We start from the raw sequence: 18,790 nt of genomic DNA on the forward strand, positions 1-18,790 counted from the left end.
TGTGCATTGATTTTATATCCTGCCACTTTACTGAATTCCTGCATGAGTTCTAGCAGTTTTGGGGTGGAGTCTTTTGGGTTTCCACATACAGTATCATATCATCTGCAAAGAGTGAGAGTTTGACTTCCTCTTTGCTGATTTGGATGCCTTTGATTTCTTTTTGTTGTCTGATTGCTGTGGCTAGGACTTCTAATACTATGTTGAATAGCAGTGGTGAGAGTGGACATCCCTGCCACATTCCTGACCTTAGGGGGAAAGCTCTCAGCTTTTCCCCATTGAGAATGATATTGGCTGTAGGTTTTTCATAGATGGCTTTTATGATAGAGGTATGTACCCTCTATCCCTATACTCTGAAGAGTTTTGATCAAGAAAGGATGCTGTACTTTGTCAAATGCTTTTTCTGCATCTATTGAGAGGATCATATGATTCTTGTTCTTTCTTTTGTTAATGTATTGTACCATGTTGATTGATTTGCGGATGTTGAACCAGCCTTGCAGCCCAGGGATAAATCCCAATTGGTCATGGTGAATAATCCTTTTAATGTACTGTTGGATCCTATTGGCTAGTATTTTGGTGAGAATTTTTGCATCCATGTTCATCAGGGATATTGGTCTGTAATTCTCCTTTTTGATGGGGTCTTTGTCTGGTTTGGGGATCAAGGTAATGGTGGCCTCATAAAACGAGTTTGGAAGTTTTCCTTCCATTTCTATTTTTCGGAACAGTTTCAGGAGAGTAGGTATTAATTCTGCTTGAAATGTCTGATAGAATTCCCCTGGGAAGCCATCTGGCCCCAGGCTTTTGTTTGTTGGGAGATTTTTGATGACTGCTTTAATTTCCTTAGTGGTTATAGGTCTGTTCAGGTTTTCTATTTCTTCTTGCTTCAATTTTGGTAGTTGATACATCTCTAGGAATGCACCCATTTCTTCCAGGTTATCTAATTTGCTGGCATAGAGTTCCTCATAATATGTTCTTGTAATTGTATTTCTTTGGTGTTGGTTGTGATCTCTCCTCTTTCATTCATGATTTTGTTGATTTGGGTCCTCTTTTCTTTTTGATAAGTCTGGCCAAGGGTTTATCAATCTTGTTCATTCTTTCAAAGAACCAGCTCCTAGTTTCGTTGATCTGTTCTACTGTTCTTTTGGTTTCTATTTCATTGATTTGTGCTCTGATCTTTATGATTTCTCTTCTCCTGCTGGGTTTAGGCTTTATTTGCTGTTTTTTCTCTAGCTCCTTTAGGTTGTAGGGTTAGGTTGTGTATTTGAGACCTTTTTTGTTTCTTGAGAAAGGCTTGTATTGCTATATACTTTCCTCTCAGGACTGCCTTTGCTGTATCCCAAAGATTTTGAACAGTTGTGTTTTCATTTTCATTGGTTTCCATGAGTTTTTTAATTCTTCTTTAATTTCCTGGTTGACCCATTCATTCTTTAGTAGGATGCTCTTTAGCCTCCATGTATTTGAGTTCTTTCCGACTTTCCTCTTGTGATTGAGTTCTAGTTTCAAAGCATTGTGGTCTGAAAATATGCAGGGAATAATCTCAATCTTTTGGTACCAGTTGAGACCTGATTTGTGACCTAGGATGTGATCAATTCTAACCCATGGCAAATTCTGCTGTGTGCCTAGGGACAGAGTGAGCAGCACTGCAAAGAGGGGAGAGGAATCAGAAGTGAAGAAAGAGGGGCGCCTGGGGGGCTCAGTCAGCTAAGTGTCTGCCTTCAGCTCAGGTCATGATCCCAAGGTCCTGGGATCAAGCCCCACATCGAGCACCACGTCGAACTCCCTGCTCAGCAGGGAGACTGCTTTTCCCTCTCCCCCCTGCTCTTGCTATCATTCTTTCTCTCAAATAAATAAATCAAATTTTAAGAAGAAAAAAAGTGGAGAAAGGGCAGAGACTGCCTGTTGTTCCTGCTTGGGTTTTCCAGGCTCCAGATCTCCTGCTGCATTCTTGTTTGGTGCCAGGCTACACATAGGAATCCTTAAAATTAAGTGTACTTACATTCATTGAAATAGGCTTCTGTTATTTTTAAAGGGTCTCAAATAACATAGCCAACTCACTGATAAAGGCAAAAGTCTCAAAACTAAACAATTCCGGTAACATGATACCCATATCCCTTTCCTGAAGGATGTGGGCAGTCCTCTTGCTCGTGTTAAACTAGTAAGTTTGGGAGGGAGGGAGGAGTCAGTACGTTTACAGTCATTTCACTTTCAGAGAAAATAAAACTCTTGGAAGAACTCTACATTGGATTTTAAGTCATGTATGAGTTTATTTTTACACATCTGTCCTTTCTGTGAGCTACACATGACCCTTGTCAAAAAACATCTGAGTGACTACTAAGTGCCAGACAACCTTGCAACACTGGTCCCTGCATTAAAAAGAATGGCACATCATTCATCTTTTTGCACGTACTAAGCGCTATGGAGGCTGTATTGCACATTTGTGCGACAATGGGGGGAACCCTACATGCCTGTTGAATTAATGAATAAAGAAAGAAATAAATGAGAAAATAAGTCATCATCATCAGAAACCCATAAATCTATTGGCTGTGAGAAATCCAAAGCCATTTTTCAGCCCAGAGCTCATATTTATTTTTCCCTACGCTCCTTGCTTTCTTCTCATCTTAAACTACATTTAGAAGTTCTGCTTTTCTGAGGTCTGGCTAGCTTCAGAGCCTCTCACCACCACCCCTCCCCCCCCTTCCTTGCTATAATCCTCCCAGAAAACCTGAGGCCCTGTTGCATAGTGTTTGTGGGAAATAAATAGGACATTTATATACATCTCGTGTGTGTGTGACAGAGAAATAATGACAAAGAAACCACAGTCATTGTCATTTTCCTACATTTTGACTGCTTTTCTAAACAGTGATTCTAGGTGAGGGATCTTTGCATTTTGCAGTCTGGAAGCTCTGACTGCAGCTGGGAAGGTAAGTTTAGTTTCTGCCTTTTCTTCTCCTGAATTCTATGTATTATACAAACCTTATCAAGGAAGAAAATAAAGAAAAATCTCCAACATCCCACAAACCATTTACATTTCTCCCTATGCTGAGGGTGATGGAAATTTTATCTTGATTACACAACTGTATTCATTTGTCAAAACTCACCAAGCTGTCTACTTTAAAAGGGTAAAGACTATAAGGTATATCTCAATAAGCCTAACCAAAGCCAAAACCAAAATATTTCTTTATGCCCTCCCTTGCAGACATAATTGTATGGTGTTATCATAACAGTGTACGTATCTTTTCCTTAGTGCTGTATTCCTGCTTAACTACTTAAAGTACCTTCCCATGTTGCTACACTGTCCTGAAGCAGTGATTGTGAGAAGGATCAGGGCCCATACCACTAGATGAAAAGTATGGCCAAACCAGTGACATCATACATCTAGTAAGATTAGTGCCCACCAACAGGGGGCGCCTGGATGGCCCAGTGGGTTGAGTGTGGGACTCTATGTCAGCTCACGTAAAGATCTCAGGGTTGAGATGGAGCCCTGCATCTGACTAGCGCTCCACACAGAGTCTGCTTACGATTAGTGATTCTCCCCTTTTCTTCTCCCTCTGCCCTGCCACCCCCCTCCACCCTGCCCAGCTCATGCACGCTCTAAATAAATAAAATCTAAAAAAAAAAAAAGATTAGTGTCCATACACAATTCTTCGTGTTATCAAAGTAGTTCATTATAAAATTAACTTAAAAGTATCAGGACTCAAAAATTCAGATTTAATCAGAGAGGACGTGGAACAGGTGTGAGAACACATCTGCGTGTGTGTATGATTAGTTATGAACTCCCTTCTGAGGCAAGAGCTACTGCAAGTCAGGGTCAGATTTCTCTCCCTCCCTCAGAGGCTCACCAGTGTGATGCCAAAAGGTTCACTCCACGTGTAATTGAGAGATGGCTACACCCAGGCACCTGCCCTCTACTGCACAGGCCCAAATACTTTCATACCTACATGTTTGAGTGGGCACTGAAATTAAACAAGGATGTGGACAGGAAAGAAAAGGAACCCAAACAGAAAAGCCACATCCCCTTCCAATCAAGTTTAGAAACATGATTTTACATTCTTGCTATCAATGCTGACTCATCACTTCATATTCTTTTTACTGGTTATTTCCTTGGTCTATTGCTTAGTTACACAGGATCCTCATCATGGTCATTATCGAGATAATAAGAAGTCCTGGGCTCCGATTCCACACGGTGAGCCTTGCTACTGCCCCACCAAATGGCCCTCCTTAATTCCTGAAAGCCATCACTGGATACTTTCTCTGCTTACCTCCTCCCATATTTCTTGAATCACAACAGGCCATGTCATTGGAATGCCATACCCCTAAGCCCCAAAGTGTTCTGTAAACTCTACCAAGTCTAGTAGAGAATGCAGGTGCAGACTGACGGGTACACACCCAAACTGGACACCATAAAGGACAACTCCTACCATTTCCCACCCAGGGGATGGAAGAGAAGAGTCAAACATGGTTCTTAACACGTGAGAACACAAATGGAGTTGGGAAAACAATAATGACTCCACGAGCTCAGAAGACAAACACAGGCATGGTCAGGAGCCCAGGGAAACTGGTAACTCTAGGTGGGTGGGTTTTCGAGCACATGAAGGAGCTTATGGGGAGTGAGACAAAGGATTCAGGCTCCCAGGGGAAGTGAGATCCTGAAAGAAATGCACTATTTGAACAGGGGAAGAACTAGCCATTTCAGACGAGGGGAGCAGCACAAAGAGAGGCAGGGAGGGAGGAAGGAGTGCGGGGTGTGGGGAAGGCGGGGCGGCCACTGGCCTGGAGGGGGCAAAGTGCTGGTGCTGGGCAGGCAGAGGGGGGTGGCCAGAAGCAGGGCAGTGGGGCCCAACTGCGGCTGGCCCTGTCACTTGGGTGGCCTTCTTGCGAGCATGCAACTTCTGGTGCTGAATGAAACTTGCGCTCCACGTGAAGGCTTTCCCGCACACCTTGCACTCATAAGGCCTCTCCCCGGTGTGGAGCCGCTGATGCTGGACCAGGGTGACCTTCTGATTGAAGGCCTTCCCGCACTCCTGGCAGCCATAGGGCTTCTCCCCGGTGTGGATGCGCTGGTGCACTGTAAAGCGAGAGCTACAGCTGAACGTTTTCCAGCACTCTTTGCATTTGTAGAGCTTCTCCCCAGTGTGGAGCCTCTGGTGCTGGAGAAACACGGAGCTCCGGCGGAAGGCCTTCCCGCACTCCCGACATGCGTAGGGCTTCTCCCCGGTGTGGATGCGCTGGTGCTGGATGAGGACTGAATTTGAACTGAAACTTTTCCCGCACTCCTGACACTTGTAGGGCTTCTCCCCAGTGTGGGTGCGCTCATGGACGATTCGGTCATAGCTACACCGGAAAGCCTTCCCACAGTCCTTACACTGAAAGGGTTTCTCCCCGGTGTGGATTCGCTGATGCCGGATGAGTTTTGAGTTGTAGCTGAAGGTTTTCCCACAGTCCTGACATCCGAAGGGCTTCTCTCCACCGTGGAGTTTCTGGTGCTGAAGGAGGTGGGAATTTTGACCGAAGGCTTGTCCACACTCCTGACATGAGTAAGGCTTCTCCCCGGTGTGGGTTTTCTGGTGTCGGGAGAGTTTTGAGTTATACCTGAAGGCTTTCCCGCACTCTCTGCACTTGTAGGGCTTGTCATCAGTGTGAATCCTCTGATGCTGCAAAAGGTCTGAATGTTGGCTGAAATATCGGCCACACTCACCACATTTATAAAATGCCAGTCCTCCAGGGAGGCCCTGCTTTGACAGGAGGTGGGTATTGACACTGGTGCTTCCTTCCAGCTTCCTACCTGCCTCCTCCCTTTTGATGACGGGAGCTCTGTAGTCCTGGACCAGCAAGTCCGTGAAACCTCCTTGGTTTGTTTTCTCCTCTGCGTCACATGGCTGTGGCCTTCCTAAGTTGTCCTTAAGGTGAGGGTGCTGGGGAGCTTCTGTGAGCAGCCCCTCCACCATCAGTCTATGGGCTGCTGAGTCTTTAGAAATGTTTAGTCTTGGGCTTTGCTCCTCACGCTCGATCTTGTTTTTACCACCTAGTATGAGAAAAAGAAAACAGAGGCTCTGAAGCTAGAAAGGTAGAGTTTACTTAAAAAAAAAAAAAAGAAAGAGTGATGCATTTTGATGCATTCATGGCAGATTTTATACTATTTTGGTCTATTTAAGTCTAGTGTAGTCCAGACTAGTTTTTTTTTTTTTTAACTGAGTTTTTTCTATTAGAAGAACTAGGTTTTTCACAACTACATAATTTCTCAAATTTTATTTATTTATTTATCTCAAGTAATCTCTATACCCAATGTGGGGCTCGAACTCATGACCCTGAGATCAAGAGTCCACATGCTCTACCCACTGAGCCAGCCAGGAGCCCCAAACTAATTTTTAAGTGCTGAGAACTCATTGATGAGCTGAAATCCAGATTTTAAAAGGTATGGCTTGAGATTCTCAAGGACAGTAGTCCTCAAAGTGTGGTCCCCGGACCACCATCACCTGGGAACCTGCTAGTAATGCAAATTCCTGGGCCCCACCCCAGTGCTGTTGAATTAGAACCTCTGGAGGTGATATCCAGCAAGTCCATGTTCTAACAAGCCCCTCACGAGATTCTTATGCTCACTGGAATTGGAAACCACTGATCTAGAAGCTAAAAAGGCAGGTGGAGACTGTTTGTGTACTTGTTTTAAGCTGCACTGCCCATAAGGCAGCCCCTAGACACCTCTGGCTACTTAAATTTATTTTATTTTTATGTTTTTGGCTGTTTAAAGATTTTATTTATTTATTTGAGAGAGAGAGTGTGAGCAAGAGCATGAACAGGGGGAGGGGCATAGGGAGAGGGAGAAGCAGACTCCCCGCTCAGCAGGGAGCCTGATGTGGGGCTCAATCCCAGACTGAGATCATGACCTGAGCCAAAGGCAGACACTTAACTGACTGAGATGTGGCTACTTAAATTTAATTAAAATGGAACATAATTTAAAATTCAGTTCTTTGTTTGAACTAGCCACAGTTCAAGAACTGATGAGGACAATGGCTACCATATTGGGCAGCACAGATATAGCACATTTCCATCACTAGACAGTGTCCTATTGGACAGCACTGGCTTAAAGCCGTTGGCAGACTAAAGAAGACCATGCACAGCTTTGGCAAAGGGAAACACCACTGCAGGTGGTTGGCGGGGATAGGTTTCTCATCAAGATGATGGGAAGTGGGGTGCTAGGTGGCTCAGTTGGTTAAGTGTCTCCCTTTGGCTCAGGTCATGATCTCAGGGTCCTGGGATCGAGCCCTGAGTTGGGCTCCCTGCTCAGTGGGGAGCCTACTTCTCCCTCTATCCCTCCCCCTGCTCGTGCTCTCTCTCTCAAATAAATAAATAAAATCTAAAAAAAAAAAAAGATGACAGGAAGTGCTGAGTCAGCACAAAGGCACTGTTGATGAGGACGGAAGTGGACTGAATTAGGAAGGAGCCTTTGGTTTATAAGACTCTGAACAACATAAGGGATGGAGAGAGCATGAGAACAGGGCCAACTGAATGAGAAGGCTAAACACCCAATCTCTGGATGGTTCTCATCCACCTCAATTCTGTACCTTTCAGAAAAGGAAACCATTCGTTCCCAATAAACAGGCTTTCTTTGAAAAGCTAATTGATAGTGTTTAGGAATTCATAAAAACTCTCTTCCCATGTACAGTTTCATACACCTACATACATAAAATGTTCTTATAGAAACAAGCTCTGGGGTGCTGTGTGGCTCAGCTGGTTGAGCATCAACTCTTGGTTTCAGCTCCAGTCATGATCTTGGGGTCGTGGGATCAAGCCCCGCATCAGGCTCCGTGCTCAGTGCAGAGTCTGCTAAAGACTGTCTCTCCCTCTGCCCCTCCCCCTTCTCTCTCTCTCAAATAATAAATAAATCTTTAAAAAGAAGAAACAAGCTCTTACACTACATTGTGTTTCTATTCCTAAATTGACCCCCTAAAAGCCTATTTTCACTATGCATTTTTGAAATCCTCTAGCTTTGCAAAGAAAAATAACAGAAAATGAAATTTTCAATGGGTCTTTTCAGTATGGAGCTGAAGCTCTATCAAGGGTCACTTTTCTGAAGGAGAGTGAACATCTTCATCCTCATAAGAACTGGTATGACAGAAGCAAAACCTTTTTCATGTTGAATCATTAAAAGACAGGAGGAGGCCAAGCCAAAGAGGAAGATGGTAAGTTCTCCTGCTTACCTATGTGGACACCTCCCAGGGCCTCCCCCTCAAGGGGTGTCCAGGGATCCAGGCCCCATGGTGCTCCCCCTTGCTCCAGCTGGAGTATCAGATCTGGTTTGGGGAATGGCAATGCTGCTGAAGGAGAAAGAAAAGGAACAGGAAGCTGAGGAGAGTCGCTGCTGACCCCATCAGCCCACCCTCTGCTTTGCCAGGTGAACAAGTTGACAACCCAGGACACTAAGTGAGCTCAGTGTGGAGAGAATCTGGGGTTCTAAGGAAGGCTGAAATTGTTTTGCTCAAGAGGAGGCTTACTCTGGCTCTATCAGAAAAGACAGACAGCTCCTACTGTCATTAGAGGTGTGTACAGGGGGTCCTAGGAGACTCTCACACAGGACAGATGGAGCCCAGCACTCCAGGGAACTGGAAGAGTGGAGGATCCAGGAACCCTCTCAGCTGTCTGTGCCCAGAGCAAAAACCCCTCTCAGGAGAGTCCCTATCAAGAAACAGGGAAGAGGCAAATCCTGCTGAAAACCAAAGTGAGCCTAGATCTTTCTCCCATTAGCTACTCCCAAAACAGGGGATTAGGGAGCTCAGCTCATGGTGCGTCAGTCCTGGGGATATGAGAGACCCCGGATCCACCAAGGAGGAAGCCAGGGACCCTTGGGGCAGAGCTGGTTCAGGGACAAGGAAGGACTTACCCAAGGAAGTTATGTTTGCATAATTCTCCAGCATCACCTCTAGGTACAGGGCCCTCTGCATGGGGTCCAGGCTGGCCCACTGATTCTGGGTGAAGTACACGGCCACATCCTCAAAGGTCACTGGCTCCTGAAACAACAGGCTCCTGCTCAAGCCCTGTGTGATGGCTAAGGAGGGGCCTGAACTCCAGGGAAGGGCTGACTCTACTGGAGTCCATGGCTCCGAGCCCCTCGGGAGGCTTGTACTGACAAGGACAGCCACAACCGTACCCCAGTCGGGGACAGCCCTCAGCACATTTTCAACATGCACACCTCTGAGGTGCCCCTGCCTGGTCGTCACATCAACCCCATGTCTGGTTCCATGAGCTGGGTCAATCTTTCTGGCATGTCTTCTAATACGACCATAGCATCTCTCATTCACCCTGAATTCATCCACTCCATCCACTCGGTTTCTCTCTGGTGTTCCCCCTCCATGCGTTTTTATAGACAGAGGAAGAATCCCACAGGCACAGAGTTCCTTCCACTCCGGTTGGTTCTCCGTCTTTCTGGCATCTTATCAGAGAGCTGGTTGTCCCTTGAAGGCAATGTGCATTGTCGCCGCCTCCTCTAACACCCAACTCCAGGGACAGGATGGCAGTCTTCATCCCTGAGCAGGCACCTGCCCCCAGATCACCTGCCAACACTGCCCTCTGTACCAGGTGTGTCCCCCTGCTCCCGATGGGGCCACTTCCACCTTCTCAGGGGAGAAGGAAACCATCCCTTGTCCTGTGTCAACTACTTTTACATCAATTCACTCAATCATCAGAACACACAGGCGACGTAAAAATTAGTATTCTCTATTACAGATGATGGGAATCAGTGATGTTAAGCACTTTGAAATAGACAAAAGGGAGTCCTCTTTATCTGAGTATCACGAAGTTGTATAAGGAAGCAAACATTTCAAAGTGAACTGACCGCTTATACAAGTGAGTGGCACTATACCGTCTCTCCTTGACTGACAGTGAACTCTACCCCAGTCTGTCACGTCAACAACCTCTCTGTGCCTAGTGTCTGCCGGGGGGAAGAAACAGAACTACAGACGTACTATATAGGATTGCAGCCAGCATGGTAAAGATTGGTTCAGACGAGAATCACCCATGGATGCTACATCAAGGAGGAAATTTCCAAGAGGAGCAGGATACTTGCATAATCGTAAATGTCTCCCCATTGATTTCTGATCAGTTGCAAGGGAAAGACAGTAACTATACACTGAATAAATCAGGTATCACCTTGACCAGCAAGTTTAAATGTGGCTTGTGTGACTGAGGAACTGAATTTCTCATTTTAATTAACTTTAATTCTAAACAGGCACATATAGCTAGTGGCTACCTTCCTGGACAGTGCACAATAGATAGTTCATTGCCCCCAAATGTTAACCAACCTTCTGTCTTCCCTCAGAGCCAACAGCTGGGAACATGGACCTTCCTTCCTTATATCATGGCTTCTACCCCTCCACACCTCTGAGGCACCCCTGTAATAACAGTGCATTCCTTGCTCCTTGTTTTCGACAACATTCAGCTTCTCAACTTTCTGCTCCACCTCTGACCACTCTGCTTCTGTCCTTTGCTAGCACTTACTTCTTCTCCATGATGAAGCGGGGCTCTTGATTCCCCTACAGAGGAAGTGGGTTCCGAGATAGCGTAGCACAGGGGCAAAGAGCACGGGCTTCAGAGCAGTGCTTCTCAACGGGGAAATGCCCACCAGGAGACATAGGGCACTCGCTGTCTGGGGACTCTTTTTTTTTTTTCTTTTAAGATTTATTTATTTATTTGAGAGAGAGAGAGTGCACGCACAAGTGGGGGAAGGAGGGGCAGAGGGAGAGGGAGAAGCAGACTCCACGCTGAGTGCAGAGCCCAGTGTGGGGCTCAATCCCAGGACCCTGAGATCATGACCTGAGCCAAAGGCAGACGCTTACCCGACTGAGCCACCCAGGCGCCCCAGGGGACATTTTTAGTTGTCACAACCATGGGGTGGGGGGTGCTACTGGCATCTAGTGGGTAGAGGCCAGGGATGCTGCTAATCATCGTACAACACACAGGACAGGCCCCCACAACAAAGAATTATCTGGCCCAAAATGTCAACAGTGCTGCGGTTGACAAACTCAGCTCTAGGGTCAGACTCCCTAGGCTTAAATTCTATCTCTGAGGGGCGCCTGGGTGGCTCAGTCGTTAAGTGTCTGCCTTTGGCTCAGGTCATGATCCCAGGGTCCTGGGATCGAGCCCTGCATTGGGTTCCCTGCTTGGTGGGAAGCCTGCTTCTCCCTCTCCCACTCCCCCTGCTTGTGTTCCCTCTCTTGCTATGTCTCTATCTGTAAAATAAATAAATAAAATAAGATTCTATCTCTGATAACCATCAGCTGTGTGACCTTGGATGAGATACTCAAACTCTTTTGCCTCAGTTTCCCCATTTGGAAAACTAGGATAATAGGAGTACCTATCTTATAAGGCTCTTGTAAGAGTGGAAGTGGAATGAGTTAATATATGTAACGAACTAAAACAACGCCTGGCACACGGTGTTATATAAATCTCAGCACTTAAAAGTACAGATGAGATTAGGGGAACATTTCTCATAGAGATCGCAGATAAGACTGACAGTTGTCTAGGGACGCCTGGGTGGCTCAGTGGGTTAAGCAGCTGACTCAAGATTTTGGCTCAGGTCATGATCCCAGGGTGTGGGGATCGAGCCCCACGTCGGGCTCTGTGCTCAGTGGGGAGTCTGCTTGAGAATTCTCTCTCTCTCTCCCCCTCTGTCTCCCTCCCCGCCTTCACACTCAAATAAATAAATCTTTAGGAAAAAAAAAGACTGACAATTGTCTAAACATATATGTGCGTATTTTTCCCCCTCCCTTTCTTTTTTAATTATAGAATCCTAATTTTACTTGGGGCTGCTCCCAGCTCTGGCAACTAAGTGAGGTCAATGAAACACAAGTACAAAAACTGTCGGGGACTCTCTGGGAAGGTTCCTTAAAGAGTGCAAACTGATGAGAGGTTCGCCTTTTTTGTCATCTGCTCTTCTATCTGGAATGCACACATGACAGCTGGAGATCAAGCAGGCACCTTGGACCATGAAGCGGCCCTGAGCATGAAAGCCAGTGCTAGGATGGTGAAGCAAAAAAAGAGAAAGAGCCCGGTGTGGGGTAACACTGCCACAATGTCCCTGTACTGCCTCTCCCCAACCTCTCTTGCATGAGAGCCTCTATCTCGTTTCAACCACTGTCCCTTGGGGTTTCCTTACTGGAGGCCAATCCTGAGTGACTACTATACCCCACACAAAGCACCAGGAGAGAACAGACTGCCCCCACAGATGTTTAAACACTTCCTGACTTGGAACTAATTTTGACTTAAGTGGTGAAGCAGAAGTGGATGGTCTGATGTCTACATACACATTATTCTTAAGTCTTGGATAGGGCTTCCTAATTATATGACACATCCAATACACAGGACACCAGCTTTCTCATTCCCTGATCTAGGATGCTGGAGAAAAATTCAATGCAAGCATCCTCTAGTGCCAAGAAAATTCTGGAAGGACAACTGCTTCCAGAGCTGCATGAATTTGTGCCAACAAAGGATATAGGCTTTTGCAGAGATTAAGCTGTAATCTATGCAAAGGGCCGGAGGCCCTGGCATCAGCTCCAAACTCAGCAAGAATCCACCTCCCTCATCAATCCACACTCTCCAAAGGCTCCCCAGTGGTGGCTTCACTGTACCCTGACTTTGTGATCTGCAGGGCAAACTCCTCCTGTGGGAATGACTGTTTAAATGCAGGAGGTGGCCTTCCTCCGTATGGTGTGAGGCAGACTAGCACAGCCCAAATTTTAACTTGCCCATTTGTTCCCCAGATATTGTACAAGTGAAGAGTCTGATTCTGGCGATCTGGGTTGGGGCCTAAGACTCTACCTTTCTAGCAATCCCCTTAGTGATGCCAAAGCTGCTCATCTGTGAACCGTACATTCATGGTCCACAGTCTGCATGGATGTAGACTCTCACTTTTTAGGAGAGTTTCTTAGCTGGTGCTTCCTTCTTTCCCAACCGATCTGATCCTCCCAAGTTCACCTACTCACCTTCATCACCTCCCCTAACATACTCCTCTGCCATACTCAACTGATGGATGCAAAGCTAAGCATGGGACTGGCCAGGCCAGGCTACTATTCCTGTAGTGATCAATCGTATTTCTTTTGAATGTGGGAAGCTGCAAGAAAGCTCAGCTCACCTGGGACCACACTGTCTGGAGCATGGCTGACGAACCCTGGCTTCATGCACTGCCCTCTCTGTTTGGAAAAGCAAGAACCTGTGGAGCTAAGAGAGAGAATCACAATGAGGCTGACCCTGCCTTGTTCCCCACCTCTTTCCCCTCAGTCTCCGTGCCTCTCTCATTGGAAACAATATTCCTAGGACACTCTGGATGTTCTCAGTGCACCTTCTCCAGTGGCTCATGCGGTGCTGAATCTGCTTCCTTTGTAAATTCTACAAATCTGCCTGGTGAGGCTGAAAATTCCTCGAAAGAATGTCTCTGAAGCAAGAGTCAAGAACTGCGTGGATTTGTGGCTTTCAAGAAAATCCCTGGCCCACTATGAATGAATTACTAAGTAGTCTGTACTGAATGGTTCCAGCAAAGGTGGCAAAGACCAAAACGAGCATTTAGAGAAAATGTAGGGTAACGGGGCCCCGGGACAAAATGCAAGTGGTGATCTGGCCCCAGGGGAAAGGGGAAGACGCCCGACGTCCCAGGGGGGCGATGGTGACCGGAAACCCGACGGGAATCTGCACACTCCAGCCCCGTAAGCGGGCGACCCCACGCGTCACCGGCCCTCACCCTGAGTACCGCGAGCCGAGGGACGTCAGGCCAGCTCTCCGGGGCAGGAGGGTTGACGGCGCCTCCGCGGGCAGGGGCCCCTCGGGCTGCGTCCGCGCAGCCCGACGCCTGAGTTCGCGGACAGTGCGGAACGCGCCACCGCGCGGAGGCGGAGCGCCGAACGCCCGGCCTCTCCCGCAGATCGCAGCCGAGGCGGAAGCGCGAGCGGAGGCGCTCCCACCCGCGCCGCTCTAGGAAGCCCGGAGGCTGGCCTTCTCCATGGTCCCGAGCCAGAGTCGCCACCTGCGCCCTGGCGCGGGCTTTCTTCCCGCCCTGCCTGCGCGGCGCCGCGCCCCAGCCGGAGAGCAGCAACTCGGGGACATCGAGTCCGCACCACACTCCGCGTGGGTCTGCGTGCGAGCTCCAGCGCTTGCCAGCAGTAACTTCCTCTCCTAATGAATTCCCAGCCCCAGTCTCTGTCCAGCGGCTTCGAGACTGTGACCTGAGGTCGCCAAGTCCCAGGTCTGACTGTCCCCGTTCTGACCCCGGCTCCACCACCTATTCACTGTATGGCCTGTGCCAGTTACTGAAACTCTGTGCTTCCCGTTTCTCAGTTGGGAACGGCAGTAGTTTCGAACTCATAAACTCAGTGCAGCAATTGAGTGAGTCAACTCGTGCAAAGCACTTAATGACAACTTCTGGTTCTGCATCATAAGTAACTCAGAGTAAGTTCTAGCTCTGTTGTTGCGGACATTACTGTTATTCCTGTGTGTCGTTGCCGCTTTCCTAAAACACACTCCCATATCTCTTTCTCCAATCCAGATAGAATAATAGCACCGGCAGCAGTGTTTCCTATTGGCCAGGCGTGCCAGGCGTTGTGCAGATACCTTTGAGCTAGAGTCCTGTGTATCAACCTGCCCATTGTTTCTTTCTACTTGGCTAATCCACAGGCACCTAAAACTCAAAAAGTTCCAGACGGATCTTGTCATCCTTCCCTCACCCTCCTGTTCCACTTTCCAGGGTTGCCCTGTCCCTCCCTCCTCCCCCTCCCCCAAACTGCATGGTAACCCAACTAGGTGAGTTTGATCCTTGGTGAGTTACAGGTAGAGACTACACCAGATGGAGCTGTCACACAAAGGAAATTTTATTTGCAGCAAATAAGGAGATCGTGGGGAATAACTTCCAAAGCTGTGATTCCCCCAGTGGAGGCAAGTGTGTTCTTTTTTACTTAAGGTTGGGATGAATATTCAGAAAGGTGACTTTTGTCATCACATGTAAAGGTGGGCATTAGGTTGCACAGGGGTACTTAGAAAACATGCCTATACATGCATTCTGTGTTATGTTAACTAAGGGGGAAATTTTAACATTATAATGACCACTCCATGGTCCATCTGCACAGCTGTAAGCCAGGGGTCAAGCTCAAGCTGGTTTAGGCCAGCTGGAGCTCTTCCTGTTGTTTGCCTCTAAAAGATAAGGTTAACATTCCTGTGAAGAAAGGGGGTCAGTGGGGGTCTTGCTGGTGACCTTTTACCTCATTAACCCTATGGAGCATAGATTCAGCACCACTTTCCATCCAGCCAACCAAATCATTCAATGTGGGAGTCATAACTGATCCCTTCCTCTGCATCTCTTCTTACCTGGATTGCTATAGCAGCCTCCTAACTGTTCTGGTATCAAGTCTGGCCCCCTCTGCTCCCTTCTTCCCACAGGATAGACAGGGTGATCTAAGATATGAATCTGGGCATGACACTGCTTTTATTTTATTTTTTTTAAAGAATTTATTTATTTATTAGAGAGAGAGAGAGAATGAGAGATAGAGAGCACGAGAGGGAAGAGGGTCAGAGGGAGAAGCAGACTCCCCGCTGAGCAGGGAGCCCGATGCGGGACTCGATCCCGGGACTCCAGGATCATGACCTGAGCCGAAGGCAGTTGCTCAACCAACTGAGCCACCCAGGCGCCCATAACACTGCTTTTAAAAACCCTTCAAAAGTATCTGATTTTGCAGATATTGTCCCTAAACCTTCAGATACTAGAATAGCTGTCACTTGCAACATGATACCCTATGTAGAAAACCCGAAAGACTCCACTAAAAAATTGCTAGAATAAATGAATTCAGCAAGGTCACAGGATATAAAATCAACGTACAGAAATCTGTTGCATTTCTATACAACAATCATGAAGCAACAGAAAAAGGAATCAAGGAATAGATCCCATTTATAATTGCACCAAAAATAAGAAGATACCTAGGATTAAACTTAACCAAAGAGGTAAAAGATCTGTTCTCTGAAAACTCACGAAAGAAACTGAAGAAGACACAAAAATGGAAACACATTCCGTGCTTATAGATTGGAAAAATAAACATTGTTAAAATAGCTATACTACCCAAAGCAATCTACACATTTAATGCAATCCCTCTCAAAATACCACCAGCAGGGGCGCCTGGGTGGCTCAGTCTGTTAAGCGTGTCTGACTTCGGCTTAGGTCGAGATCCCAAGGTCCTGGGATCCAGGCCCTGGTCAGGCTCCCTGCTCATCAGGGAGTCGGCTTCTCCTTCTCCCTCTGTCGCTCCCCCTGCTCGTGTTTGCTCTCTCTCTCAAATAAATAAAATCCTTAAAAAATACCACCAGCATTTTTCACAGAGCTAGAACAAACAATCCTAAAATGTGTATGGAACCACAAAAGACCCCCAAAAGCCAAAGCACTTCTGAAAAAGAAAAGCAAAGCAGGAGGCATCACGACTCCAGACTTCAGGGTATATTACAAAGCTGTAGTCATCAAGACAGTATGGTACTGGCATAAAAACAGACACATAGATCAATGGAACAGAATTGAAAACCCAGAATTGGACCCACAACTCTATGGTCAACTAATCTGACAAAGCAGGAAAAAGTATCCAATGGAAAAAAGTCTCTTCAACAAACGGTGTGGAGAAAACTGGACAGCAACACGCAGAAGAATGAAACTGGACCGCTTTCTTATACCATACACAAAAATAAATTCAAAATGGATGAAAGAACTACATGTGAGACAGGAAACCATCAAATACTAGAGGTGAACACAGGCAGCAACCTCTTCGTCCTCAGCCACAGCAACTTCTTACTAGGCACCTCACTGGAGGCAAGGGAAACCAAAACAAAAAAGAACTATTGGAACTTATTAAGATAAAAAGCTTCTGCACAGCAAAGGAAGCAGTCAACAAAACTAAAAGGCAGCCTACAGAATGGGAGAAGATATTTGCAAATGACCTATCAGATAAAGGGCTAGTATCCAAAAATCTATAAAGAACTTATCAAGCTCAACACCCAAAAATCAAATAATCCAGTTAAGAAATGGGCAGAAGACATGAATAGACATTTTTCCAAAGAAAACATCCAGATGGCTAACAGACACATGAAAAGACGCTCAACATTGCTCATCATCAAGGAAATGCAAATCAAAACCACAATGAGATACCACCTCACACCTATCCGGATGACTAAAATGAACAACTCAGGAAACAACAGATATTGGCAAGGATGCAGAGAAAGGGGAACCCTCTTAAACTCTTGGTGGGAATGCAAATTGGTGCAGCCACTCTGGAGAACAGTATGGAGGTTCCTCAAAAAGTTAAAAGTAGACCTACCCTATGACCCAGCAATTGCACTACTATGTATTTACATAAAGAATACAAAAATACAGATTCGAAGGGGCACATGCACCCTGATGTTTATAGCAGCCTTAACAACAATAGCCAAACTATGGAAGGAGCCCAAATGTACATTGACTGATGAATGGATAAAGAAGACATGGCATAAATTTGCAACCATGGATGGAACTGGAGGGTGTTACGCTGAGCGAAATAAGTCAATCAGAGAAAGACATGTATCATATGACCTCACTGACATGAGGAATTCTTAATCTCAGGAAACAAACTGAGTGTTGCTGGAGTGCTGAGGGGTGGGAGGGGTGGGGTGGCTGGGTGATAGACATTGGGGAGGGTATGTGCTATGGTGAGCACTGTGAATTGTGCAAGACTGTTGAATCACAGATCTGTACCTCTGAAACAAATAATGCAATATATGTTAAGAAAAAAAGAAAAAAAGAAGATAGCAGGAGGGGAAGAATGAAGGGGGGGAAATCGGAGGCGGAGACTAACCATGAGAGACGATGGACTCTGAGAAACAAACTGAGGGTTCTAGAGGGGAGAGGGGTGGAAGGATGGGTTAGCCTGGTGATGGGTATTAAAGAGGGCATGCTCTGCATGGAGCACTGGGTGTTATGCAGAAACAATGAATCATGGAACACTACATCAAAAACTAATGATGTAACATATGGTGATTAAAATAACAATAAAAATTTTTAAAAAAAGACATGGCATATATATATACAATGGAATATTACTCAGCCATCAAAAAGAATGAAATCTTGCATTTGCAATGACGCGGATGGAGCTAGAGTGCATTATGCTAAGTGAAATAAGTCAGAGAAAGACAAATACTGTATGATTTCATACATATGTGGAATTTAAGAAACAAAACAGATGAACATATGGGAAGGGGGGAAAAAGGAGAGGGAAGCAAGCCATAAGAGATTCTTGATGATGGAGAGCAAACCCAGGGTTGATGGAGGGAGGTGGGTGGGGGATGGGGTAGATGAGTGATAGGGATTAAGGAGGGCACTTGTGATGAGCACTGGGTTGGGTGTTGTATGTAAGTGAGGAATCACTGAATTCTACTCCTGAAACCAATATTGCCCTGTATGTTAACTATCTAGAATTTAAATAAAAACTTGGGGAAAAGAAATAGAATAGCTGTCACTTGAAAAAGTCTTTTTTTTTTTTTAAGATTGTATTTATTTATTTGACAGAGAGAGAGAGTACACAAGCAGGGGGAGCTACAGAGTAAGAGGGAAAAGCAGGTTCCCCGCTGAGCATGGAGTCGGATGCAGCCTGATGCGGCCGATGCGGGGCTGGATCCCAGGACCCTGGGATCATGACCTGGGCTGAAGGCAGACGCTTACCTAACTGAGCCACCCACACGTCCCAAAGAAGTCTTTTCTGATGTCCTAGGTGATGATCTTCCAGGCTCCCCATGCTTACCCCTGTAATGGTGC

At 46.3% G+C, this 18,790-nt stretch overlaps 1 protein-coding gene across 2 annotated transcripts; it reads right to left on the minus strand.

Annotated features, from left to right (window-relative positions):
- Positions 1 to 3,601: 3,601 nt before the first annotated feature.
- Positions 3,602 to 13,825, minus strand: ZNF619 (zinc finger protein 619). 2 transcript variants are annotated; one of them, XM_028107098.2, is made up of 5 exons: positions 13,721 to 13,825; positions 13,118 to 13,203; positions 8,873 to 8,999; positions 8,193 to 8,306; positions 3,602 to 6,019 (listed from the first exon to the last, which is right to left on the minus strand). In XM_028107098.2, the coding sequence occupies exons 2-5, from the start codon at positions 13,139 to 13,141 to the stop codon at positions 4,596 to 4,598; spliced, it is 1,689 nt and encodes a 562-aa protein (XP_027962899.1). In that variant the 5' UTR covers positions 13,142 to 13,203; positions 13,721 to 13,825; the 3' UTR covers positions 3,602 to 4,595. The 2 variants fall into 2 exon arrangements, with proteins under 2 accessions (XP_027962899.1, XP_027962898.1); XM_028107097.2 differs by having other exon boundaries at positions 8,193 to 8,309.
- Positions 13,826 to 18,790: the final 4,965 nt, after the last annotated feature.

The sequence above is a fragment of the Eumetopias jubatus genome, unplaced genomic scaffold, assembly GCF_037043125.1.
Source record: "Eumetopias jubatus isolate StellerSeaLion01/CBP00866 unplaced genomic scaffold, mEumJub1_p1.0 scaffold_1, whole genome shotgun sequence".
NCBI lineage: Eukaryota > Metazoa > Chordata > Mammalia > Carnivora > Otariidae > Eumetopias > Eumetopias jubatus.

What these genes read in the sequence shown, in the direction of transcription:
- ZNF619 (XM_028107097.2), bottom strand. Translation starts at nt 13,141, where the DNA reads ATGCTCCAGACAGTGTGGTCCCAG. An exon ending in TGCAAACATAACTTCCTTGG is followed by an intron (nt 8,310 to 8,872) that starts GTAAGTCCTTCC and finishes TTTCTCCTTCAG; the next exon opens with CAGCATTGCCATTCCCCAAA. An exon ending in CCTGGGAGGTGTCCACATAG is followed by an intron (nt 6,020 to 8,192) that starts GTAAGCAGGAGA and finishes TTCTCATACTAG; the next exon opens with GTGGTAAAAACAAGATCGAG.